This window comes from Rhynchophorus ferrugineus, unplaced genomic scaffold (genome assembly GCF_030347505.1).
Source record: "Rhynchophorus ferrugineus isolate W39M unplaced genomic scaffold, kcgeb_rfMv2 rfM1, whole genome shotgun sequence".
Taxonomy (NCBI): Eukaryota; Metazoa; Arthropoda; class Insecta; order Coleoptera; family Curculionidae; genus Rhynchophorus; species Rhynchophorus ferrugineus.
Genome location: NW_027472580.1, coordinates 84,368,406 through 84,394,453, shown reverse-complemented (window position 1 = coordinate 84,394,453; position 26,048 = coordinate 84,368,406). Strand labels below are relative to the sequence as shown.

The following is a 26,048-nucleotide window of genomic DNA, read 5'->3' as shown; positions in this document are numbered from 1 at the left end:
ATGGCAAACATCGTCAAAACTATTTTCACCGCATGATTCGACAACGTTCTTTGTTTTCTAACAATAGGGCTTTTTTCAATCCATTTCATTCACAATGCGTTGTGTAAGCGATAAAATTCGATTTTTAACAAGGATTTGTGGTTATAAATCGGCCTCGCCTATAAAAGGACTTACAATACTTATTATCTAAATGATGACCGCGGCTACTATACCAAACATATAAAGTTATACGTAATTGTATTCTAGATCCCGCGAAAATGAAGAACACAGTCCGGAAGAAGCCGAAGATGACGACGACCGAGACAGAGATCTTAAGAAAACCAACACGAACCAAGTGAAAACTTACAACAGAGTCATGTCCAACCACCGATCAGTCACGAAACCCAAGGACGTGAAATACAAGAGAATCAACAAAGCTAAATCGAAAAGTTTGGAGGAGTTGCGCGGAAGACTGAAGAACTGGGTCGAACAGGGTAGTAAGTTACCCGGAATAGCTCTGGAACACAGCCAAAGCTATGCTTAATGATATCTGTCTGTGACAAATATTTATGGATCTTTGTTAAATGTGAATCATACGAATTGTTGTCAATGTTCTGTCAATTCAAGGGAGAAATTGCGAAAAAGAATGAAACCATTTAGATTGTTTCGTATCTATCATAACTAAAAGTACACACTTGGATATGTTCATTTGATTGGGAATACTGAAGAAACTGGTTGATCTTGCTTAGGTTACCGTCACATATCTCTAAATCAAATGTAGAATTCAGCCAATCGAGCTAATGAAACTAATCCATACATCAACACTGTAAAAACTGTAATATTCAATTGTTAGCTATTAAAGATTACAAGATTGTTAAGAAGCTTTCATATATTGAGATTATTAATTTCGCTGAGTCGTAGTGAATTGTAGTGCTTGATACAGATCAATGATATAACATGTATAAAGTTACTTAGATTGTAAGAGCCTAAAGATACGTACTGTTTTGCCAAAATGTAAGACGAATAATTGTGGAGACAATCATATTAAAAGGTTGTGATGGTATATGTATTTGTATATAATCAAAAAATAAGCATTAATTCTAAATTAAGATAATTGTGCCCATTATCAGAAAGCACTAAATATTAACTGTAACAGTAATAATAACTTACAATTAATAATATTCGCTAGAGGAAAATACTCAATAATTTCTTCTTGTATATACTGGAGGAATTATATTTTCAAAATATTGTCCATAAGTATTAGAATTTTGTATAAAACGAAAAACATTTCAGATCCCACATAACTGAAGGATTATTACTGGGTCTGTTATTTATTAAGTATAAGTATTGTTTGTTGCATAACCAACGGACACGCCAATTGTATTTTAAACTTTGTAGATTGCTTTTTAGGATTAATATTGTTATACGCGAACCTGTATATAACAATTTGCAAACGTATAACGTTTTTCTCGATATTCCATCAAAATAATATGGCCTAAATCTTAAGATACCATATTTTTTGTAAGCTAAAAATTTGATATAGTTCCTTCTAGCTTAGATTTTATATGTAGTAGCGACAAATTAGTGCTAATGGTGGCTCATATTAAAGCCAACATATACGTTAGTAATGATTTAAAATAAAAAGCAGTTCAAATGATGTAAAATCAAGAAATGTATTTTTCCTGTGGTTATAACCAAAGCTCTATAAGACGTCCGTGTCAAAAATATGTATATTTAAATAAATGCATTATATCAACAAACATTGAAGTTGTTATTCTACCCTAATATTCTAATCTTCTAAAATAAAAATACCATTTCTATGTCTTTGTTTTATTGTCATTGTCCTCAGTATGTTTTTTTTTTAATATATAATGCCATCTAATATATTATTATTTTATATTGTCTGTTACTATTTATTATAGTTTTATAATTATAATTATAAAGTTCCTTTGATATAACCAATAGATCGAGCTACTATGTATCTTAACTTTTACCTATTTATTAATTTGGTAGATGTCTGCGGAGTAATATTTTTACAATAGTACAATCCCTTTTTAAACTTTTTTTAAATTTCTTACCAATTATTACTTTAATTAATATGTTACTTTTTGCACTGTATAATTTTGGATCCAAAGAAACCTACAGACTAATGGCTATATATACGCATGTATGCACCAATAAGGCCTGGTATTTACCATCCTGTTTAAGACTTTAAGAAGGTGGTCTGTTAAGGATATTGGTTCGTAGTTTGATAACGAGATATGGGTTTTATTTGATTTACATGTAGAAGCAAGGATGTTCATTTTCTATTGGGACGGGAAAAGGTCACATATCGTTGTACTATTATTATTGTCTGAGAAAATTCGCAAGATAGATTGTAAGCGATACAAATATTATACCTTTCCTCGTGCGGTCTGCACCTTTACTTGGCCTACCCATTGTAATACTTAATAAAATAACTGCATAATTTATTGAGTAATTATCTAACACTACAGTAAGAAAAATAAAATATATTTAATTGAAAAAATTGAACCAACTTCAAAAAATAAATAAGAAACTTACTAAAAAGTAAAATATAATCAAACCTAGATGTTTAACACAAAAAAATGTTTTAAAACAAAATATGCACATAATAATCGTTGTAATAACTAAATAAAAATAAACAAAAACATTATTTAACCTATCTACTACACATATTTTATATTCTACTATATGTACACAATTTAATTTAACACCTATCTAAACCTATACTATTTTAACTACTTTAACTAACTTTAACTACCAACTGATCCTTTTGCAGTTCGTTTGGTTTCGTTCGCTTCAACATTCTGATTTCCTACGTGTTGCCCACTAGCTGTATTGCTTCCACGTTAACCTTATAATATGAAATATTATATATTTTAAGTAATGTGATGGATTTAGTTTTACAAGTATGCTTGCGTTCTACAATATACAAATATATTTATAGTATATTCCTACTCCGACCCTGAAAAGTCCGAGACGCTGTTGGGTCGTTAATTAATAATAAATTAAAAAATATATTCCTACAAGTTTCGAAAGCCATCAAAATAGAAGAGAATGCGATTCACGATAGCGACCAGATTCTCAAAAAACAAACAAAAATATTAATCAAAAAATAAATACATGGCCTAAACAAGTGTTAATCAGATCTCGCCATAGATTACAAAAAGCTGACATCAACTATCTGGCTAAGCGAATACTAAGAGCTCTATGAACAAAACGGCTTGTTTGTAAATATAGAAGTATGCTGCTTAACAAAGATGTTATTCCTAATTGGAATTTAAATAGTAAGTCTTTCAATGTGCTTGAAGCACATAATTTAATTAAATTCATATATCCCTTAGCTTAACCTTTAAGACGGAAAACATGATCATATAAGTTCATTATTGGCTTCAGCAGAGGTTGTCCAAACTACAATCTTGAAAAAGAATTGGAAGTAAGTAGAAATACTTATTTAAACAATCTAAACTGACAGATTTGAATACTGAAACACAGATACTTTTGAAGCAAATGAATCTGCGTCTTCGACTTCAAGTAGATTGAAATCAAGTGGTGCAACACCAAAAAAGACCAAAACTCACTAGAGTTTCAAAGGGGCAACTTGTATTTTTGTATCAAATGATAAAATGGAAATTTTTTTATTATTGTTGAATGAAATATTTAATGTCCTAAAGAAAGAAAATTCTCTATGTTCCCTTTTAAAATTATGGTGGCGTATGAATGGCCACAATTGTTGGATTTGATAGTGTTTTATAAAGATATGATTATTTGATGATAAAGATTGATATATTGATATAAATGTATTATAATAATTGTTAATTTAGATCATTTTTACCGCCTAATACAGGTTTATTCTATAATATTATAAAATATTCAATTTTAAATTTTAGATGAAATTTAGAATAAAGGTAATATCTAAATTAGTAATAGTATCTATCGTAATGACTAAACTACATGAATATATCATAAATAACCGAAATTTTACAATTATACTGAAAAATATTTCTATGATTTCCATAATCACCTCCATTAGATGGCGCTAAAAACATTTTAGAATCTTTCAAACTTTTCTAACATATTATTTATTTTTTAACAATATTAAGTTTTAATTTATGAATTAAAAGGGTTTATTTATACATACTAAATATATATTCTTGTATATATAACAGGGTGTTTCCGCCATTATAAAATATTATTAGTTCAGTAGCTCAGTCTTATAGGAAACTTCTTTTTAAGAAACTATCTATCCTTCTTTGTAATATCTTAAATGACAGAGACCGATAGATTACCGGGAAGCGGTTTATTTGTCAAATCAATTAACGTTTACGTTCTTCCATCAAAATTGAGACTAGTATGAATAGTGTTGTGAGTGTGAATGAGAAATAAAATAGGTTTTTGTATATTTTTCGTTCAGTTAATGTTGTTCCAATTCAGCTATGACCTAAAGTAAGTGTATTTAAATTAATAATGTTCTTTACTGGCCTGAAACTTAAATTGTTTAATGAAAGGTCTTTTTAAACTAGATAGTCGACATGGCGTTTAGGAATCATTTTGGCAAATTGTAATTCATTTATTTTATTTATCTTTACTTATATTTTTTATCTATATCCTCATGTAATGAAAATTGTGTTCGAAAATTTGGCGGTATATTTTTAATATACCTAATTGCACAATACTAACAAGAACTACACCCTTTCTTTATCTTGTTTATATTTGAAGAGACGAATTGCCTTTAATTATAAAGTTTTTGTAATATTTACACCAATATATCTTGATCTTTCACTTTTTATTTAATGTGTTTCTTAATTATATAAATGTTTAAAATGATACAAATACACTTTATCCTAACCTCAACTTTGTATTCTTAAATTGTTTCATTATTCAGCTATTTACCTATAAAGTACTATTTAAATATATTATTAATAGAGTTTTTATTTTATTGAGAAATTAACATTTGTTTATTCAAAAGATCGTAGATAATGGACGATATAAGTTCGGCTTTAGATCCAAATGAATTAATGGATTTGGACGAGCACGAACCATATGAAATAGACGACGATGAAGATGATATTCAGGATGAATCGGTTACATCGCCGTTCCAGCACCTTTCTTCTGGACCGGCTTCAGCAGCAACTTCAGTTGCTTCTTCACCTCCAATGGCAGATGATTTTCCAACTCCATTTAATTTTACAGGTAAACCTCTTGCTATCAAAAGAGGTCGGGGTAGGCCTAGAAGAGAAGGGGGTAAGTAAATTATTTTTGTTTTGTTTTTAAGTTAATATGTATGATTAATTATTAGGTAAACCACCTCCTAAGAGAGGTAGTGGCGGTGTGCCAAGGGTTCGTCGGCCAAAGTCTATAGGTTTATCAAGATATCGGGGTTCTAGAAGTGTGAGACAGCCTGATAGAATGGACTTTGAACTACCAATGATCAGGTAGTGATAGGATTCTCAGTATTGAACAAAATAAGATTTTAAAATTCCATTTTAGTCCCTCATCTTTAGATGATATGTCATTACCAGATTCAGATGGTTATTTCTTTCATGAAAGAGAAAGACCTATACCAGCAGCTTCAGAAGAAAATCCTTATGGCCCTGAAACCTGGCCTGGCAAGGTATGTGCATTCTGTAATCTGGGTGAACGCAGTCAGTTGGGACAAGGTGAAATGTTACGTCTCAACTGCCCTGAAGGGTTTACACCTCAAAGAATTTTAACAAATGAGCCAAATAACCAAATCCCCCCCCAAGCTCCTGAAAAGGATTCTGGGGATAAAAGTCCAAGAGGTCCAGTAACTTGCAGGTACTGCTGCTAAAATTGAATTTTAGATTCAAATATGAACTTATTTAATATGCTTTCTAGGCGGATGAAGAATTTTAGTAAAGCAAGAAATATGACATCAACTAATGAACATATAGATGAATTGAGCATTATTGGTTACACTGAACCACCTAGTATTAGTATTTTATATGAACCAACTGGTCAGTTTTATGTTCATAGGAATTGTGCTTTATGGTCCAATGGAGTCAGCAGAACAGGTTAGTAATTGAGTTTTATTAAATGTGTTGAATCGGCAGTCTGATTCACCCTTACCAGCTTCCAAGATTCAACAAGAAGCGAGTTAGTCATTTTTTAAAATTTGATATTTGAACTTTTCACTTATCTTTTATAAAGCAGCATCATATGTATATATATAATATATATACATATATAACATTTTTGAAATAGACAAGGCACAATTTGCTCTTGGAATGATATTTATTGATTATGAAGTGAATTTGAATATTTATTTGTATCTTTTAAAAGCTCTAAAATATTGATATATTATAAATATTCGATGTAAAACATGCTTCGACGGATCAAGCGAAACTGAACATGGTCCCATAAGAGTACTATATACACTGTTTCAATTGGTCTTGCCTATGTTTGCTAATTTAGATTTTTTCATAGAATACAATATGTGTTATTAAACTTAAAGAACATCATTGATGTATTTTATTTTTATATGCGCTTGTGTAGCAGGCACTATTAAACTGTTTCATTTGAGCAATCATTAAATTCCTTAGCTCGCAACGAGAATCCAGGTTGTTAATTAATTCACTAGATTTTCCACAGCAATGCCAAAAGTGGTCGTATTTCGTTTTGTTGAAGTTTGAGACTAATTTTCTTATGCAGTGATAGAAAAAACTGATGAAACTAGATGAAAACTTTCTTGCAGTTGCATATATATATATATGTATATATATATATATATATATATATATATATATATATATATATATATATATATATATATATATATACCAACAGTTGTATCAAAATGGGTTTATTCGTATTAGTTTCAGAAATGTCAATATTAAAACATAGTCTCGTCTTGTCCGGCCTGTCGTTGGTATATCGAGGTAGACCGACATATTTCACAGTGACATAACTGTTAAATTACTTGATTAATTCTTAAAATAATTTTCCGGAACGCTGGGTCAGTAGGGTCAAAAATAAGTTCTTCTTGGAGATGTCAGTGATTCACGAAACTGATATCAATTAGTTTCTGGGTATCCTTATAAATAAATGTAAACTGTTTCTTAATTACTTATATTACTTACGAATACAGTTACAATACAATACTGTAAATACTCGAACTATAGTCGATCATACGGATCGATATTAATATACAAATTTGGACTAATAACTAGTCGCCAATATAAACTTAAATACTACCTGAATGTTTTGTCGTGAATGATAACGCGAATGCGTGTGAACATCTTGGTTCACTCTATTTAAGGTGGTGTGTATGCCACACCCACTCTGAAACTATACGGTTTCCTACGATCACCTTTTCTTGGAACCAGTAGTCTTACTAACCACTTACGCGGGTTTTTCCTTACCCAAGTAAACTACGCTGTGACAATAAAATGTTCTGCCAGAGAGGCCCAAAATACAGTCATAAAGTTATAAAAGGGCCGATGTTATGAAAACGGTATTTTGTGAAATAAATATAAAAATTTTATAAACATAATAAATAATTTTTCTAATTTATCTCTCTGATGTCCTGAACAATAACTGAAATATAATATTTTATACAAATATCATTATGGATTAATACATTATATTATTTTATACAGAAACATATAATACATATAGCATTACACCAAGTAGGGTGGTAGTATTGATATAATTGAAGCAAGTCGTTAAAAAGAATGGGCAGAATTGATAAAAAAAGGTCATCGAACAAAACGAAAAGCTTTCCCCGAACCGTGATTATAAATATTTTTACTATATTTAAGATTTAGGTACTTGGTATTAATTTATCAACAAAATCTATTTTAAAATTACTTTTTTTTGTTTTTGTTTTACTGTTTTTTTTTTGAGAATAGCAGTTACATAATTAATATATTGTTGTTGGCTATTAGTTAGCAACAAGAAGCTGTAATTGTTTACTCATCGTCATCATCGCTGTTCATCTCCACTTAGAAACTCGGAATTTGTTGTAACCAGAGTTTCATTGTGTGTCTTACATATTTTCTGTTTTAAGAACATCAAGCATTGGAAAACGTTGGACCAGTTGTATTGAAAAGTTCCTCGACAAAATGTTCGTTGTGTAACCATTACGGTGCTAGTTTAACTTGCAAAGTGGAGAATTGCAATAAGGTGTATCATTTTCCATGTGCCACCGCCTCCTGTGCCTTACAAGAACTTAGTTCTTTATCAACGTATTGTAATTCCCATCTTGGCGAAGCTGCAATACGCGGTGAAGGTATATTTTGATCTATATTTTAGTCCATGTATATAGTCTAACCAAATTTTTTATAGTATCCGTTTGCTGCACTTGTAAAAGTGTTGGTGATATTGCAAATCTAGTGTATTGCTCAAGCTGTGGTGCCCATTATCACGGGGGTTGTGTCGGAGTAACTCAGACACCAGGTAATCTAGATATATCTATTTTTTTACGTAAACATAACCGTCAAATTAACCACATATAGGTGCAAGAGCGGGATGGCAATGTCGAAAATGCAGAATGTGCCAGGTTTGTCGTGTGATAGGTGATGAGACCAAGTTAATGACATGCGAACAGTGTGATAAAGTTTACCATGCCAGTTGCCAAAGACCTATTGTTACATCGGTACCAAAATATGGATGGAAATGTAAGGTAGGTTGCAACAGTATATTTAATGGGTAAAACCCTTTAAACATTTTAAGGCAAGTTACACATTATGAAAGAAGGTTGCTTCATTCCAAAAGCATCCCATTATCTCGCTATTTTATTGTATACAAAATTGTTGGTTCACTAATTTTTTTTACAGTGTTGTAGAATCTGTGGAGATTGTGGGTCTAGAACTCCGGGGGCGGGACTGTCATCCCGCTGGCATTTGCATTATACCGTTTGTGATTCCTGCTATCAGCAAAGGAATAAAGGGTGTTGCTGCCCAGTATGTCAAAGAGCTTATAGATCGCACGCTCATAGAGAAATGATTCAATGTACCAAGTGTAGAAAGTAAGTTATGTTAAGCATTTGCTCTTATTTAATCAAACATGACTTTTTACTTTGATAAGGTTTGTTCATGGATCTTGTGACCCAGAAGCAGATTTGCTAACCTACAAACAGAAAAAAGAGAGTACTCCAGATTATGAGTATGTTTGTATCGCATGCAAGACAAAGACAATATCTTCTGTGCCGGGGAGACAGATAAGCAGCAAGAGATCAAGTATGTATTTCCAGCACATACATTAAATTTAACTCAACATTATTAATTTATTTTAGGTACAGATGAGCCTGGTGATTTTTCAGCCTCTCAAGAGTCTTTTTATGATGACATGTCAGAATTCGATACTATTCCATCAGAAGAGGGTTTCAGAAGCATAGGTTTGGGAAAAGGGAAACCTTTTGCAAGCAAAATTGGAAAAAAGAGGCTTAGTTATTCCACCGGTAAACCAGGAAGACCTAAAGGCAGTTTTGGTAAAGGTAAAGGTACATCTTAATTAAAATTTAATTTTTTTGTATTATATATTATTTCTTATTAAGGTATTCCTGGAAAACAAGGCTTTATGAAACGACAGAGGATAGATTTTGGAAGGAAAAGAGGCCCCAAAGCTAAAATGAGAGGTGTATTTGGTGCACCGGGTGTCGGTTTGTCTCGACCTATCTCAGATGGAAAAGGCGATGATGAACCTGGTGGAGATAATCGTTTAGTGCTCTGTTCTGCTAAAGATAAATTTATATTAACACAAGATGTTTGTGTAATGTGTGGGGCATTAGGTACTGATCAAGAGGGCTGTCTTATTTCCTGTGTACAATGTGGACAGTGTTATCATCCATACTGTGTCAATGTTAAAGTAACAAAAGTTATCCTGCAAAAAGGTTGGAGGTACTGAATAACTGATATATTTTTTAATCATTATCCTTAACCATAAAACTATTTTAGGTGTTTAGATTGTACAGTTTGTGAAGGTTGTGGTCAAAGGGACGATGAAGGACGTCTAATACTCTGCGATGATTGCGATGTTTCCTACCATACTTATTGTATGGATCCACCATTGGAATATGTTCCCGATGGCACTTGGAAATGCAAGGTATTTAAATAAATAGTTCATAACAGGTCAATTGAAGTCCTCGCCGTACTATAGTAAAACATATTGTTTTGTCAAAATTAGTTTTTTTTATTCATCATAATTCGCTTCAAGGGTGATACACTGATTATAGCGACTCTCCAACTTTTCGATACCATTTTAGTAATACGATTTGTCCTTTACTTCAAAATAGGCCTCAGTTTCAGCGATCACATCTTCATTCGACGAAAATTTCTTCCCAGCAAGCATTATTTTGAGATCTGAGAAAAGGAAATAGCCTCTGTGGACCAAATCTGGAGAATACGGTGGATGTCGAAGCAGTTCGAAGCCCAATTCATGGATTTTTGCCATCGTTTTCACTGACTTGTGACATGGTGCATTGTCTTGGTGAAGCAGCACTTTCTTTTTCTTCAAATGCGGCCGTTTTCCGCCAATTTCGCCCTTCAAACGGTCCAATAACGCTATGTGGTGGTCGCTGTTGATAGTCCTGCGTTTTTCAAAGTAGTCAATGAAAATTATTCCATGCGCATCCCAAAATACCGACGCCATAACCTTGCCAGCCGACTGTTGCGTTTTCCCACGCTTTGGAGCAGGTTCATCGTGTGCAGTCCACTCGGATAACTGTCGATTGGACTTCGGAGTGAAATGACGGAGCCATGTTTCATCCATTGTCACATATCGATGCAAAAACTCGGATTTATTATGCCTGATTATCTTCAAACACTGCTCCGAATCATCAACTCGTTGTTTTTGGTCAAAAGTGAGCTCGCGCGGCACCCACTTTGCACGCAGCTTTCTCATACCCAAATGTTCGTGAATGATATGATGTATACATTCAGTTGATATCTGAGGGTGTCTGCTATTTCATTCAATTTCAATTTACGGTCATTTAAAATCATTTTGTGGATTTTTTAAAATGTTTTCGTCGGTAACAACCTCTTTTGGGCGTCTACTGCGTTCACCGTCTTCGGTGTTCATTTCACCACGTCTAAACTTAACATACCAATCCATGATGTCTGATTTTCCTGGGACAGTGTCCGGAAACTCGGAATCAAGCCAAGTTTAAGCTTGAACTGTATTTTTACCTTTCAAAAATCAATATTTTATCAACACGCGAAATTCCTTTTTATCAATTTTTTTTTCACAATAACAAGTTTCTTCACTCAAAATGCTATAATTTAACTAATGATCCGACAGCTGTCAAGTTTATACGCGCATCTTTTGAGAGTTAGGGCTAACTAAAAAACATGAATTTAATTATAGCACCATCTATGTGTTGTGTCAGGCCGGAGACTTTATAAGTGCATCACTGTATTTCCGCTTGTACTTTTTTCTATTTGAACAGCATTAAGTAAGTTAAGGTCCAAATAGATTGATTATTAGTGCTTTGTGCAAATGCATTTAGTAATGAAACCTAAAATTAACCAGAGGTCAAATACTACTAAAATTTACAGAAAAATATTAACAACTTTTAGAATTACCTTTAGTACAATGATATTCTATGGCTTCAGAATTAATAACAGTCCTTAAGAAAGAACAAATGTTTCCTTTTTCCTCACCAGACATCAAATTAAGTCAATATTGTGATTTCGAAAATCTAAATATCTTGTAAGCAAAGAACACAGATGATTCTTGTTATCCTCGAATTTTGTTATTCTATGTTAGGATGAAATTTCCTTCCGATAAAGTAGGTACACTAATGTGTTTTCTCTGCAAAAAATGTAAAATATAACTTCACGTGACTATTCTATTCTTAATTGTTTTTATCCAAACTTGCCATAACTCTTTAATAGTTCCAACAACACGGGAATAACCGAAAGTAACACAAAACACTGCTTAGATTTAAAAAAATGTTTAATAATGTTTTGTTCGCTCGCTTTCCGTTTTACCATGGTTTCAAATGTAAAATCAAACATTCACTTAACCATCCGGTCACTGACCAAACTTTCACCATTCGTTCAATTACCGGGTACCTACCTATAGCGTGGCAGAGCCAACAGAATACCTGACAATTGACGAGCAACTTTATCCATACCGAGGTCGAACTAGATTCACTCAGTATATTCCGTTAAAGCCAGCTAAATATGGAATTAAAGTATGACGGATATGTGATGCTGAAAATTCGTATCCACTTACTGGGCAGTTTTACACTGGAATTTCTTCACTACTCTTCCACTGGCAATATTTTTACTTGGAACTTGACAATTGTTGGCACCTTGAAGAAAGATAAACCATACATTCCACCAGCAATGGCTGTATTAAAATCGGGAGAAGAATTATCCAGTGTTTAGCTTTGATAAAAAAGTTACCCTATGTAGTTATGTGCCAAAAAAAAACAAGGTAGTAATTATGTTCTTATCAATCCATCATGAAGCTAACATTAGTGATAGTGCAAAGAAAAAACCAGAAATTATTGAGTTTTATAACTGGTCTAAAGCTGGAGTAGACACGATGGATAAAATGCTTGGTATATATACTACAACAAGATCAACTCAAAGGTGGCTTCTAGCCTTTTTTAACAATATTCTCGATATTGCCTGCCTTGCTTTATATATTTTGTATTATGAGAATAATAAAGTGTATGTTAAAAAATCGTATGAACGACGATTATTTTATCGGCAATTGGGCAGGGAGTTATGTACTTCATTCGTTGAAAGTGGTTCGAATAATGCACAAATTTTGAGTCATTTCTCAACGAAAGTGGCGATTGAATCTCTTCTTGGTCGAGCTATCAATCCGAATGCGCATCAGCGAACATCATCTGTATCATTTACACCTCAGACGCAGCTTGATTCAACTGGGAGGAAAAAGATTACTGGTGTATGCTATGAATGTCTTCAAAGTGAATTCAAAAAAACGTCCCAAAACTAGAAAAATTTGTTCGGTATGTGAGAACCCTATTTGTGACGAACACTGTATTACAACCACGACATATGAATGATGTACGATATAATTTAATGTACTTCAATTTTTATCTGGCACTGTATCATAATAAATAAAAGAATGTAAATAAATAAATAGGAAAAGAATGGAAAACAATATTAATAAAATAAAACAGAGTTATGTATTTCTTACTTACTATTTTTGTCATTGTTTATAATAAGAATTATTGTTTAAATAAAAAATTACAAACTATATTGTCAATTATCAATTTAACAGTCAAATTAACTAACTAAATACTTTAATAAGCAGTCTCTGAAGTGGTCTACTAATACACCTACTAATAAACCAATTGTTAAAAGGTAGATTTAAAAAGGTGGTTGCCCTACATAAGCACAGGAACAAAACATCTCAATTTCAAGTTTATCATTTATGCAATAAGCATTTTTAAGGTTTTGAATAAAAGTTGATTTTGTCACTAGAAATGGTGCAGTTTATTTTGACACTTAGACTTATTATGTTTAACTGGTGTCATTTGAAAGTCATGGGAATGTGGTTATCAGTTAACAATATTTTAATTCAAAAATGTTTTTATTTTTTTTATAACAAAACTCTATCCTAGTGTTAAGAAATCAATTCATTATAAAAAGGAATTTCCTTACTTGATGCAATTATTTTTAGTGGTGCGCTTGCTGTCAAACTTGCGGCTCGGCCGATCCCGGATTTAATTCAAGCTGGATCAACGGATTTACTGAATGTGGGCCCTGTGCGTCTCACGTCACTTGTCCGTGTTGTTGCGAGCCGTACTCCGAAGGAGACATTATTATTAAATGTTCCCAGTGTGAACGTTGGCTCCATGGATCATGTGATCTTATTAAAACAGAACAGGTAAAACTGATTCTTCCTGAGATTTGATTATGCCATTAAACATGGATATTAATAGGATGCAGAAAAATGTGCGGAAGAGGGTTATTGTTGTGTATTATGCCGACCCAGAGATATTCTTCCTCCTCATTTAGTACCACCGCCAGTAAATGCAAAGCCGCCAACTCCAACAAAAAGTCCGGAGGCACGATCTATCGCGAACTTTGTCGTGGACGGTGTTTGCCTAAGTGAAGCTGGAAATAATTTAATCAAATCTCTCTCGATGGAACAGCACGGAACCAGAAAGAAAAGAAAAAAATTACCTACCGTTCAAGATAAAGAGGCCGGCATTATGGCTACTATAGAATCAGTTATAGCAGGAGGTAATGCAGGTATTTTATAAACTAAAATTATTTTATTATATATACTAAATATTTGAATAATTCAAGGAGAGAATAGTTTAGAAGACACAAAACTAGAATTAGTTGATATGAAAGATGAACCTCAAGAAATTTATAAAGAAGGAATGATTTGGACAAAAGAGGATGGATCTCCCCCAGAAGGCTTTACTATATTTACACTTGAAAATGGAATATCTGTATTGAGAAGGAAGAGACAAAGAAATCTTCAGAAACTAGGAATTGGAGGATTTCTAGTCAGAATGAGAGGATTAAGAACAGGACAAGATAATGATGATATTGATACATTGCCAGGGCAAACTACACCCACAAGTAATATTATTTTCGTAAATAATTCATTCATTTTATCAGTATTTATGTAGGTTTAGATTCTCCAATGCCGCTCGCTTCAGTTAGCTCTGATGGTGATAAACCAAAAAAGAAACCAATCAGACGAAAAATGAAAAGCAAATTATCAGAGACTTTTCCTCCATATCTTCAAGAAGCCTTTTTTGGCAAGGAACTTATGGATATTACTGACACTAAAAAAATGGAAAGTGGAAGCAGTGATGATGAAAAAGAGGAGAAATATAACCCCACCGTAAGCATGAATATTATAAATATTTTCAAATAGTATATGACTTTGATTGTTAAAGGAGGAATTAATGACCATTGACTCAAAGCCTGAAAAGCCCATTAATGATTCAACGATCCATAAGAATCAACAAATATTAGAAGAACAGAAGGACGATAAATCGAATTTAGTAAAGGATGAGGAAGATGACAGTACTGAAGATTTGAAGGATGTTCTCGCTTTGCCCGGAGATCTTTTGGATGCTGATTTAGTTAATAGTATTATTAATGAAGAAGATGATGACTTAACTAAAAACACAGAGCTTGAAGCTTTAGGAGGTATATTTTATCTTTGTTTTGTGTCCTTTTGTTTAATTATTTTGTTTCTGTATCTAAGATGAAGGAGAATTATCTCAAACGCTAGGTAGTACAGAAAACTCGAAAGATGCCAAAGATGAATTCAGTGAAATATTAGGATCACATTTTGGTTTAGAATCTATACCAAATATCAATAGTAAAGATGTAGAGGACATTTTTAAGGTATTTTACTAATTAATTGTTTTGTGTATTGATTATATATAACTAAATATATTGGTTGGCACATATAGGGTGTACTTACTGATGAATCGCAAGAGTCACAGCTTTCTCAAGAAGCCAACATATTCCCTAATATACAGACGAATACATCGCCGATGTTCCCTATTGCCTCTTCTCAACCATCACCTGCTTCCATTCAACAAATGTCACTTACGACATCGACTGTACAGCGCCCAACAGCTTTACCTGGTGTACAACATGTTAGTTTTCCTCCTTCTCCGTATCACTCTGAATATAGCAAGTAAGTAAATCAGTGACAGGTCTATTTCATTTCGTGTATTATAAACTCACTTTATAGCAGCCCTCAATTCAGTCCTGCCTTTTCCGAACCTCCCAGCCCTTGGGTGGGTATGAATGATAACGCTGAAATAGACAGCACAAGCGTTGGCGTACCTACGACCTACAATCAGCGTTCATCCGAAAAGATGAAAGCCGATGAAGGATTGGGCAGTGGTGCTACGATATCAGCTGTATTGTATGCCAACATTAATCATCCTGAGTGGAAAACTGAGTATCCAGCTTGGTCAGATCGGTATGTCAACTTGATACTTATTCGCGGTATTAAATACTTTCGGGATAAATATCGGGTGTCTCAAAAAAAGCTTATGTTTAATCGAAAAATATAACGTTTTACATTTATTCATTATTAAAGCACGCAATTTAGCAAAATATATCTAAGAGGTTTGTAAGTAAATGAAAATTTCACTTACAAACATCACATTCAAAAAAGTAAGGGCCGATAAATCCTCGTGTCAGAGATTGTAGGGTAATTTTAGATGATTTTAAGGAGCTTATAATAAGAGGCAGTTACATAATGTGCTGGTTTGCAAAATCAAGTTCATTTACTTTTGTAAATGGGCACTGGAGAGCAGTGATCTCTGTATCTCTATTAAAATCTCTGTATATTTAAATCACAATCAAGTCGTCCAGGTTTTGGAATTTTCAGTCTCTTTAAATGTTTTAGTCTATTTTCAAAGAAGTGTTACCACAAGTTAAGCAAATTAAAACTTTATTTTCAAACACCTTGTATACAATTAATGCATGAGTTATCTTGATGGTGATTTAATGTATTTTAGAATATACAATATTACTTTTTTTTCAAATAGGTATAAGCAAATAATTAAAAAATGGAGAACACTAACTCAAGAACTGAAAGGCCCTTTCTTGCAAAAAGCCCGAGACAACAGAAGCCAGTTGAGAATGAAGAAACAACAACAGGTGCGTTTGATCATTAAGCTAAACGTTTATATTTTGGGGAGATTAATATTAAATTTCATTCAAGTACAATATATAAAAATATCAAATTGTCATTCTTGCTTAAGATATTTGTTTTTTTTCTATTCTACTTATATCACGGATAATTAGAAAATAAGCATGCTCTTTATTGAGCTTGTTTGGGTAAGGGATTGTCACTAACGCTGTTTAATCTCCATAAATATTATAAAAATGAATCAGTACTATAATGTACCGCCTCGTTACTACTATAAAGAGTACTAATTTTGTAATATTTATAGGAGTACTACACATTTAAGTGTGTTGTATTATTAATAATTTTCGAGGCATGACAAGCTTACAGATTTCACTTTTATAATTGTTTAACGTAACGAAAGAGAGGTTAACATAATACTGCGACATTACAATTATTAGGAAGCGATGTTATATTCAATGTCATATCAATAGCAAATTAAATTGAATATCATACATTAAATCTTCAACAATTAATGAGCCTTCAATAATATACATCAGTTATATACAATATAAAAAAGTGATGAACTTTTTTCTTGCTTTCATAATACTATTTTTTAACTTTGTTTCATAAAATCATTTTTAATCGCTTGACAATAATTTTGGAAATAATGATAGCAGAAAACAGTTTTGATTCATCATGACATCTAGATGTTAGCAATTGTATCTTCTCTGCTAATAATCCCGATAAAACAAATATAATGTAACATAACGCGATACATATTATGTTGATATGATATATATTATATTATGGACCTTGTTTCTTTCGAATTTGTTGCGTATAAGGGATCTGTTACCTGAGTCATAGGTTTTATCATTTTTGTTATCTTGGCGTTAATATTTGTATCTGATACCCAAAATGTTTTATTTCTGAAGAACGAATGATGACCTCTTTCAGTATCAGTAGCAAACAAATTTTATCCCTAGACAGTATAGCTGATTGTGCAAAAGCTATTCAAGACAAATATTCTAAGATCTGCTAACTTTTATAGATAATATTTTCTTCATTGTGTTAAAATACCTGTTTCATCACAGTTATGGATCTTCAGTTATGGAACAAATCTTGCTTTTCCATCAGTTTTCCTAGAAGCTTATAGAAAAATTGTATATTCATTTTATTAAAAGATGTAATTCTGCTTGTTGCTTATGGCTTAGAAATTCATTGAATTATTCATTCACTATTTCTTGAAGATTTGTCGAAGTTGTTTTTTAAATTTAGTTCCTATTGATAATTCTGTTCAGCTTTCGACATATAATATAAAATATTAATGCAATTATAAATTAGCGATAATCCTTTAATATTTTTATTTAGCTGGGGACAAAATCAGAATTATTACTTCCTCCTTACTTACAATATTTAGTAGTGTCTTTCAAGTTCAAAAATAATTTGCTGTGGAATCAATCTTTCTGTTCTCAAGAATTGTAGCTTGAACCTTGTAAATGTTAGGGTAATTTAATATAAAGTATTCATTGACCGATTAAACGGTAAAATTCCGTATTCAACTTAAATAATTTATACTAAAAAACCTTATAAATTTAGTAAAAACAATGAAAAAGGTCGACGTTTTAACCAATGATCTACTTTTTTATTTGCTATTGATTTCTTCCTGCCATTTAAAGAAACTTGAAAATGTTATGATTGTATATATACATATTTCTTGATAATTGTTTTACGAGTATAGTGTATTATTAGTTAATTTTTGTTCGTCGTTAACCCCTCTGTAAATATTTATGTGCTGTCACGTTGTTGCCCCTTTAGTCACAGACCGCCAAGGACTCTTCCACCCCAAGCCCTGCGACGGGCACGAAGCCTCCTGCCCCTGTTCCGGCCCTAGCCAACAGCCTACCATCCACCGGATCGCCGTCCAGCACGCAGGCGCCGGCGCCAACGTCCGAGGTGTGCACCGTGCAGAAAATGCCTGCGCCTCCACTAACCACTAGCTCTGTATCTACCATGACCCAAGCACCCCGTAACGCCCCCCCTTCCCCACCGACTCATCAACAATTTACCGTGCACGGTCACGCGGTCGGTCCAGGAGACCGGGTGGGCCCCGCTCCCAACGTTACCGTCAATCCCAATTATCAGCCCAATCCCTGCTCCGATCACGCCCCTCTATCCCGTTGCCTTTCTCTAACACAGCACAATTCGGCTTCGGATCAGCAGATCCGGGTGCTGACGCCATCCGAGATCATGCGCACACTTCCCTCGCTCTGTCAGGAAAACTATGAGCCGCCGCAGCAGCCGGTGAGAATCCCGATTTGGTGTGGATTGAGCGGTTTTTCTTTCTTTTTATTTTAATATATATTTATGATTTCGTTTAATCCCTTAGTTGCGCGGTTTTTTGTTTGTTTTTGTATCAGTATTTGACACGCAGGGAATTTTAAACTGTCATTGACAATAAACTTTGTTTTTTAGTAGATATTTCGAATATAAAATTACATTGGCAAAAATCTTACCATACTTGGATGATATATCATCTTTTAAAAAATGGCAATAGTTATTTTCCAAGGAATAACACGAATTGCCCAGTAACCAACTGTAAATTATTAATTTTATTTTAAAATGTCCAAAATTTCAGATATCTTTGCGTGTTTACTCCACTTAATAATTTTAAATCTTACATAAGAAATATATTGTTTTAAGATTATCACAATTCCATTTCCCCTAAAAGCATGTTATATATATAACAGGTAACCTACCTAGTCCCTATCCAATATTCAGGTATCAGAGCTATTTTATATTCTTGTTACTAATGTTGGTATTGGGATTTAATATCGCTGCTAAACTAAAGACAAATCAGATTGTAAAATAAAATTCCTAACTCGGTGGCATTATGTAGTATTTACGGTGTTGGTCAAACATTTGTTCTTTGTGTTATTGTTTTTTAGTTTTTAATTAATTTTTTTAGTGTCAAATTATTTGCATGTTTTGCAGGCTGTATAATGTAATGTTTTGAATTTAATTTTCATATTAACACAGGACAACGGGTGTTTTTATTGATCAATAGATATTACTAATAATATACAGATAAAACATTTCATCAATTTATTTAACTAGAATACTATGAGGGATAAAAACACCAATTTTATTGAGTTCAAATCTTTCAGTGATTTTACAATCTAACCTTAACCATTTCATTTTATGTACTTTTTTATGGTAGCCAGAATCACTAAAGATCATTTGAACTGTCTGCGCTTTAGTTTCTATAAACTTTCATATTTCTACGATTCGATGCAGGACCAGGAAAAAATCGTCCAACAACAAAAATCGGCCCGAGAAGCTGAAAATGAACGTCGGTGGAAACAGTTGCAGGCTATGAGGCAACAACAAGCTCAACAACAGCATCATGTCTTACAAGAACAGCGTGTTCAGGGTAATGATTATTGTAACGGAAGAGTTTCACATAATATATATCTATGTTATTTTATAGAAAATGCGAGAGTACAAAGAATCAATCCAGAACCGTCAATTAACATGCAAAATAATCAAACTAGTCCGTTACACGTTAGTACGAATTCTCAAGATCCCAGTCCTGTGGCTTCACCCTCTCCCGTTTCCCGTCAATTTGTTGGTATGAAATCCCCAACGTTTGCGCATCCTTCTCCACAGCCCACTAATATTCGTACTCCGACTCCTTCACAGTCTCCAGTTCATGAATTTCCACCTCAAAATCCTCCAAGTCAAGTGCCTGAACCACTGACGCCGGATTATGTCCAAAACAGCCAACAACAGAAACCCGGGCCGTTTGTTAAAGGTCCCGGAGTTGCTACAAATGAGCCGTTTCAGGTTCAGAAGCAACAATTTCCACCTATACGTCCACCTATGCAGGTAAAGAAAATGTTATTAAAATTACAACTAAAAAAATAGTAAGACTTGAAGTGATGGTGTTGTGTCCACCCATTAACCTACTAAAAAGTCTTACTTTTTTTTATTACGGTAACAATAAATATATTTTTTAAACAATTATTTCTAAGATATTTAACGTATTTCTGAATAGATACGACCTGACCAACCAGAAGTGACTCGTCAGCTCAGAGATTTACTGCAACGCCAGCAACAAGTTAAAAACTTCAGTTTTGGAACTCCTGAGGAGAAACCTGGTCAAAGAACATCTGAATCTGAAATACCACCAGCTAGTACCCCTTCAGCTACCGATACAACATTTAGGTTTGCAAAAAACTGCTTTAAAAAGTAGATGATAAATTTACATTTTACAATCTTTAGACAACCATTACCTCCTGGAGCAGCTAGGCCCAGAATTCCAATGGCAATAGGTAATCGCCCTGGAATGAATGTAAGGATGCAACAACTAGATGGTAGACTGCAGGGCTTAGATCCTAGAACCAGACTTTTGTTACAGCAGCAGGTAAGATAATCGAACGTGATTAAATACTAAAAATATTCTAAGAACCTTGCTCCATTAATGAATGTAGAAATAGATCTAAAAATAATACTAGTATAAATATAGTAATAGCACAGCACTAATAAATATTTCATCCCAATAAAGTTATCTTTCCATTATATGAATGAGTTTCTAGAAAAAACTATAAAAATATAATATATAATTAAAAAAGGTATTTTATTTGATGGAAATAAAAATTTCATGATGTGATCAAGAATACCTATTTACCACTTAGAAAACCATGAACACTTCTAAAGAACTGTTAATACTTCAAGAATATTGACGTATGTCAATTTCTTCGACATGACGTTTTACATTAGTCAATTTTAACCACAGCTACTAATGGTGTCTCTTTTATCGAACGAAACAGCCTTAATTTTATTCCCTCTGTAATGTATCTTACTAATAATAAAATAATGTTTCAGAGACTTTCAACGCCCATGCAACAACAGATTGTTAACAATTCAACAATACGATATACAGCTGTTGGAGGCAATAGGCCTACAACCATTGAACCATATGAACAACTGTTACATCAAAGACAGGCATTACAAACACGTACACCAACATTTGATCAGAACAACCCAAGAGTATCGTTGGTGCAGGGTCCTATGCAAAGGCCTCCAACTGTTGTTTCTCAGCCATCAGCGTTGGCCGGCAATCCTCCAAATCAAGGAGAATCCGCAACTGAACAAGAGATTCCTGACAATGTTACTGCAGAACTAGAAAAGTTAGAACAGGAGACAGGTATTTTTTTTAACAATGCATTCCAATTGTAATTTGTACACCTATTACTTTATTAGGAACTATGGCAGAGCTTCAAGGGGTTAGTGAAATTCTTGGAGGGTTGGGTGATGATGATGACGAGCTTTTAGCTGAAATGGGCGCAGACTTTAATATCCTGGAATATGCTGATCCAGAACTAGAAGCATTAGCTGGAGAAAAGACAAATATTCTTGATTTAGATTTGGAAGAGGATCACTTAAGGCAAGAGCGTAAAAAAGAGATGGCTCAACAAAAACAGGTAAAGTTCAAATTTAAACTAATTTTTCTACTATAATTTTTTTAACCAATTTTTAATTCCTTATATTTTAGACTGTTACAACTACAGAAACACCTGTGGCTCGCACAACACCTAGTGTGACACCATCAGAAAAACCTAAACCACCTTCTGAACAAATTCCACCTTCGGTACCACTTAAAGAGCCCATGCCAGCTAAAACGCCAACGCCCACCCAGTCAGAAACTCTATTATCTCAACACCCAACAGTACCACATATGCCCCCAGCCCAACCACAACCACCACAAAAACCATCCTCAATACCCATAACAAAGCCTCAGGCCTCATCATCATCTAACATTCAACAGCCTTCTCCACAACAGCCCCAATTTTCAATTCAGCAGATCCAACAACAAATGCTGCATCAGGTAGGATGCAAAATGTCAAAATATGTAAGTGTTGCTTTATTCATTTTGTGTTTATTCCAAGTTGTGCAAGGTAATTGTTAGTGATATGTACGGTTCTATTTCATCATAATCATCAACGCACATAATTATCAGCATTGTTATAAGGGTTAAAGTTTTTTATATTTTATTTTAATGGATATCAGTAACAATAATCTTCACTTGCTTTTGCTGGACAATTTTTATTTTATTTAAATGTCACTAGAGGTTTTTTTTTCGGGAGTTATTGTTTATGAATAACACTTCTTATGAATTACCGATTACAGAAAGTATTCTGAATTATATCCTGAATATTTGGAAGATCATGTTTGGTTTTTGTAATATTTGTTTTTGTAATTAACCCATAACTGTCCCATTTGTAATTGTCCATCGTTTTGCACTTATATTGAATATTATTATTTCAAATTAACATTATGTTGCCAACTTACATAAATACTTTTAAGGTTCAACAAGCTGCAGCTCAAGGAAATCCCATGCCCCCTGGTGCAAAACTTCAAACACCTGAAGGAATTGTAGGCATTGTTTTAGCTAATAATAATGTACAATTGCAAGTTCCCCCCAATCTACAGCAAAGATTGATACAACAGTGTAAGTATTAATGATGCTGCGGATGCTGATTAGTTTATAATTTTCTTTGTTTATATTAGTACAAAGCCAGAAGCTACAAATGCGAATGGGCCAACAGAATCCTCGAATGATGTCGCCAGTAGCCAATCGGCAGCATCAAGGCATTCCTGCACAAACCGTTGGGCCTCGCCCACGAATGGCTTTACCTCCGACGCCTCAGCTACCGCCACCACCTTATCCAGGCCCACCTCCGCCGTATCCAGGAAATGTTATACCTCAACAACCTAATATGCAAAATCAGGTACAATTTTACTTTACTCTAAACATTTAACGTTTCATTAAAAATGGTAGGATTTCAAATGGCATGTTAACTGCTTAATTTTTTTCGTAATTTTGAAGGCTTTAACTATGGATTTATTGGTATTTATGTCATTTTTTGGTGTTGATTTCAAATTAACATAAATGGTAATCGGTATAAAGTTTTCTCAATGTGCAATAAAATAATATAGGATAGTCCTTTTATAACGATATTTTAAAAATTTCTTGAAATAACGTTTATAATAATTGTCCAAAATTTGCTTTGTAATATTTCAGAATGAAATTACAAGACACTAAAATTTATTGTGTGATATTAAGGTGATTAAATTAGTGAATACATAATTCATTTATAATTTTGGTTCCGAATAATTCGTTATAAGGGGATCAAACTGTATTTATGGTTAAAATTAAAATCGAATATATTTTCGAGGTATTTTTGTTTCAGTTAATGTAAATGTTTGTTGTATTAGTTATGCTATTCCAAATACATTTTTGGCGAGAGATGTTTTATATAATGTTTTTCATGTCATCCTTTTAGTTTTACTATTATAGAAAAAAACTACGTGCATTTATTTTCAAATCAATTGAAATAATATATTTGTTATGTTTATGTGTAACATTTTAGTATTAAATGAATTAATTGATTCACTCTGTGTTATTAGGTGCTATATATGAATTTGATTTAAATAAATAGGTAATTTAATATTGCGAGGCACGTCCAGAAGCTAAGCCTCCATGGATGGAGGTACTTTTTTAATATGTCTGTTAAACTGCCATGTGGCTTAGTCCTTACCGGAAAGCTTGAGCTAAGAGCGTGTGACCAAAATTATAGTCGCATGTTGCCAAGTTCGCCAAATTGGAAGTATATCTAATGTGATTATTATCGGAAAATTTAAAAGTTCTTAGCAACGTCAAATTCCAAGTGTGTCGGGAAAAACGGCCGAGCTGATGTCTACGAGGAAGTGAGAAACTGGTCATTTTGACTAATTCGTTTGTGGAAAAAATCAATATCCGATTATCTGTTACTTTAAACAATCACAAAATATTCGGATTTTTCACAAAACACCTGATAGATACTAAATTCAACATAAATTGAATCTAATTATAGTGTCCAAAGAAATTTTAGGGTGGTATGAAGTTGAAGGTGATAATTTTCTGCTCTCTATTATTACTAAAGCAGCTTTTAGAGATGTTCTGACGAGACGTTTTAAGCTACCTCGAGTATTTGTCTAACCTATCACCTTATTTTTACATGTCCACTTCTCTGAAGTTGCATATGAGTAGAACAAATTTGAATAAGTGAAAGGGGAGGTTCACAACTTTCTTGGTTGCATTAAGTTTGTGGATGTAAACTTTACATGGTTATTTTTATATTTTTTAAGGATCTAGTTACTTAATTTCTGAACATGCCTCCTAATTGCCATTGATGACAAGTATTTTAAACTAATATGGCATCTAAATATATTTTGAAAAATGAAATATTACATGTTTTTTGTGTTTATTTTCTAATTATATTTTTTTATCGTTCGATGATTCGATTTAAACAAGTATTGTTTGCTTAAACACTAACATTGGTTGAGGCTGGTATGGCTATCTGTTAATTGCATGTGTGTGGTAGATGGGATTGAGAATGGGGCCAAGTGTCTATCATCATATGGGACACGCCCATTCCATGGCTCCGCAGCCCTATCCGGGCCCGCCTCCGTTCCATAGGAGAACGCTTCTACTTGAGGTGAGATTTGATTCTCAGTTGTTTTTCTATGGGGGGAATGAATCTTAATTTACATATTCATTTGTCCATTTGATCAGGGATTCAGTTAAATTAGTTGTGTTTTTATATACACTTTATTAACATTTACATTGTTGATGGATTTTATTTTGTATTGCATTCATTCAGTTTTTGTTTGCAATATTAAGTAGAATATATGCGAACTGCATAAATTAAAAGAAATCCTACTTCTAGAATACTTTTTAGCAAATGTTACATTTTTTATTCAAGATTACAAGAAAAATGTTGTTTGATGAAGTTATTATTTATATCGCAAAATTAGTTTGAACTACATTGAGCTGAATAAGTAAACTAATATTAGGTGTATGAAAAAGTAATCTACGTTAGAGTATAAAGCATTTTTTCAAAATAACCTTTAGAAAGATCATAATATTTTAAGGTTTTTAAAAGATTAATTTTATACAAGGGTTGAGATAAAAATTTTCCATTTAGGCGTTTCCAAACATTTTAAAACGATTTTGGTTAGCTTGTATTGTCTCTAGCTGGAAAATTGAATTCAAGCATATCATTTGTCGCTTGGTAATGGTTTTACTTTACTAATCTATTCGATATTGTCATTTCGTTAAATGAGATATTTTTTATCTCCGAATATACAAATTCGAGACAGTAGTGAAGCCAGCTTTTGGGTTATTTTTTATCTTAACATAATCAGTACTGTACCGAAATTAACTTTCTTTTCGACGTATTGAATATTTATTACCCTCTTGAGTTTGTCAGCCTTTAAATTTATGACTAACATTTTGTACGGCTCTCATGAACACATCAGCCATATTTTTCATTCAAAATCTTCTGTTATCCAGCCAAAGTCAAATTTAGTAACAAAACCCCTAAACAAAACGATCACAAGTTGTTATATTTACTTGATCATAATACTATTTTCATTTTATA

At 33.0% G+C, this 26,048-nt stretch overlaps 2 protein-coding genes across 11 annotated transcripts in view; both read left to right on the top strand.

Moving 5' to 3' along the window:
- The window catches only part of LOC143191262 (uncharacterized), a 341,783-nt gene extending 340,044 nt beyond the window's left edge, over positions 1 to 1,739 (top strand). For both annotated transcript variants that reach the window (XM_076396172.1, XM_076396163.1), the window contains exon 6: positions 247 to 1,739. In XM_076396172.1, the coding sequence (XP_076252287.1) occupies positions 247 to 523 (277 nt within the window). In that variant the 3' untranslated portion in view covers positions 524 to 1,739. The remainder of the gene's footprint in view (positions 1 to 246) is intronic.
- A 2,570-nt stretch (positions 1,740 to 4,309) lies between these two features.
- The window catches only part of LOC143191021 (uncharacterized), a 34,582-nt gene continuing 12,843 nt past the window's right edge, over positions 4,310 to 26,048 (top strand). For 2 of the 9 annotated variants that reach the window (XM_076395683.1, XM_076395666.1), the window contains exons 1-33: positions 4,326 to 4,446; positions 4,970 to 5,244; positions 5,300 to 5,435; positions 5,491 to 5,799; positions 5,860 to 6,035; positions 8,030 to 8,251; positions 8,308 to 8,418; positions 8,478 to 8,644; positions 8,799 to 8,989; positions 9,049 to 9,200; positions 9,257 to 9,463; positions 9,518 to 9,860; positions 9,918 to 10,065; positions 13,624 to 13,830; positions 13,886 to 14,198; positions 14,256 to 14,537; positions 14,588 to 14,805; positions 14,861 to 15,116; positions 15,175 to 15,317; positions 15,386 to 15,615; positions 15,673 to 15,906; positions 16,481 to 16,592; positions 18,379 to 18,516; positions 19,858 to 19,993; positions 20,051 to 20,448; positions 20,618 to 20,787; positions 20,845 to 20,986; positions 21,448 to 21,769; positions 21,826 to 22,046; positions 22,118 to 22,474; positions 22,930 to 23,074; positions 23,134 to 23,354; positions 24,990 to 25,103. In XM_076395683.1, the coding sequence (XP_076251798.1) occupies positions 4,980 to 5,244; positions 5,300 to 5,435; positions 5,491 to 5,799; positions 5,860 to 6,035; positions 8,030 to 8,251; positions 8,308 to 8,418; positions 8,478 to 8,644; positions 8,799 to 8,989; positions 9,049 to 9,200; positions 9,257 to 9,463; positions 9,518 to 9,860; positions 9,918 to 10,065; positions 13,624 to 13,830; positions 13,886 to 14,198; positions 14,256 to 14,537; positions 14,588 to 14,805; positions 14,861 to 15,116; positions 15,175 to 15,317; positions 15,386 to 15,615; positions 15,673 to 15,906; positions 16,481 to 16,592; positions 18,379 to 18,516; positions 19,858 to 19,993; positions 20,051 to 20,448; positions 20,618 to 20,787; positions 20,845 to 20,986; positions 21,448 to 21,769; positions 21,826 to 22,046; positions 22,118 to 22,474; positions 22,930 to 23,074; positions 23,134 to 23,354; positions 24,990 to 25,103 (6,786 nt within the window). In that variant the 5' untranslated portion in view covers positions 4,326 to 4,446; positions 4,970 to 4,979. Of the gene's footprint in view, positions 4,447 to 4,969; positions 5,245 to 5,299; positions 5,436 to 5,490; positions 5,800 to 5,859; positions 6,036 to 8,029; positions 8,252 to 8,307; positions 8,419 to 8,477; positions 8,645 to 8,798; positions 8,990 to 9,048; positions 9,201 to 9,256; positions 9,464 to 9,517; positions 9,861 to 9,917; positions 10,066 to 13,623; positions 13,831 to 13,885; positions 14,199 to 14,255; positions 14,538 to 14,587; positions 14,806 to 14,860; positions 15,117 to 15,174; positions 15,318 to 15,385; positions 15,616 to 15,672; positions 15,907 to 16,480; positions 16,593 to 18,378; positions 18,517 to 19,857; positions 19,994 to 20,050; positions 20,449 to 20,617; positions 20,788 to 20,844; positions 20,987 to 21,447; positions 21,770 to 21,825; positions 22,047 to 22,117; positions 22,475 to 22,929; positions 23,075 to 23,133; positions 23,355 to 24,989; positions 25,104 to 26,048 lie in introns of all 9 variants that reach the window. The other 7 variants (XM_076395690.1, XM_076395735.1, XM_076395697.1 and 4 more) reach the window with 7 other exon arrangements.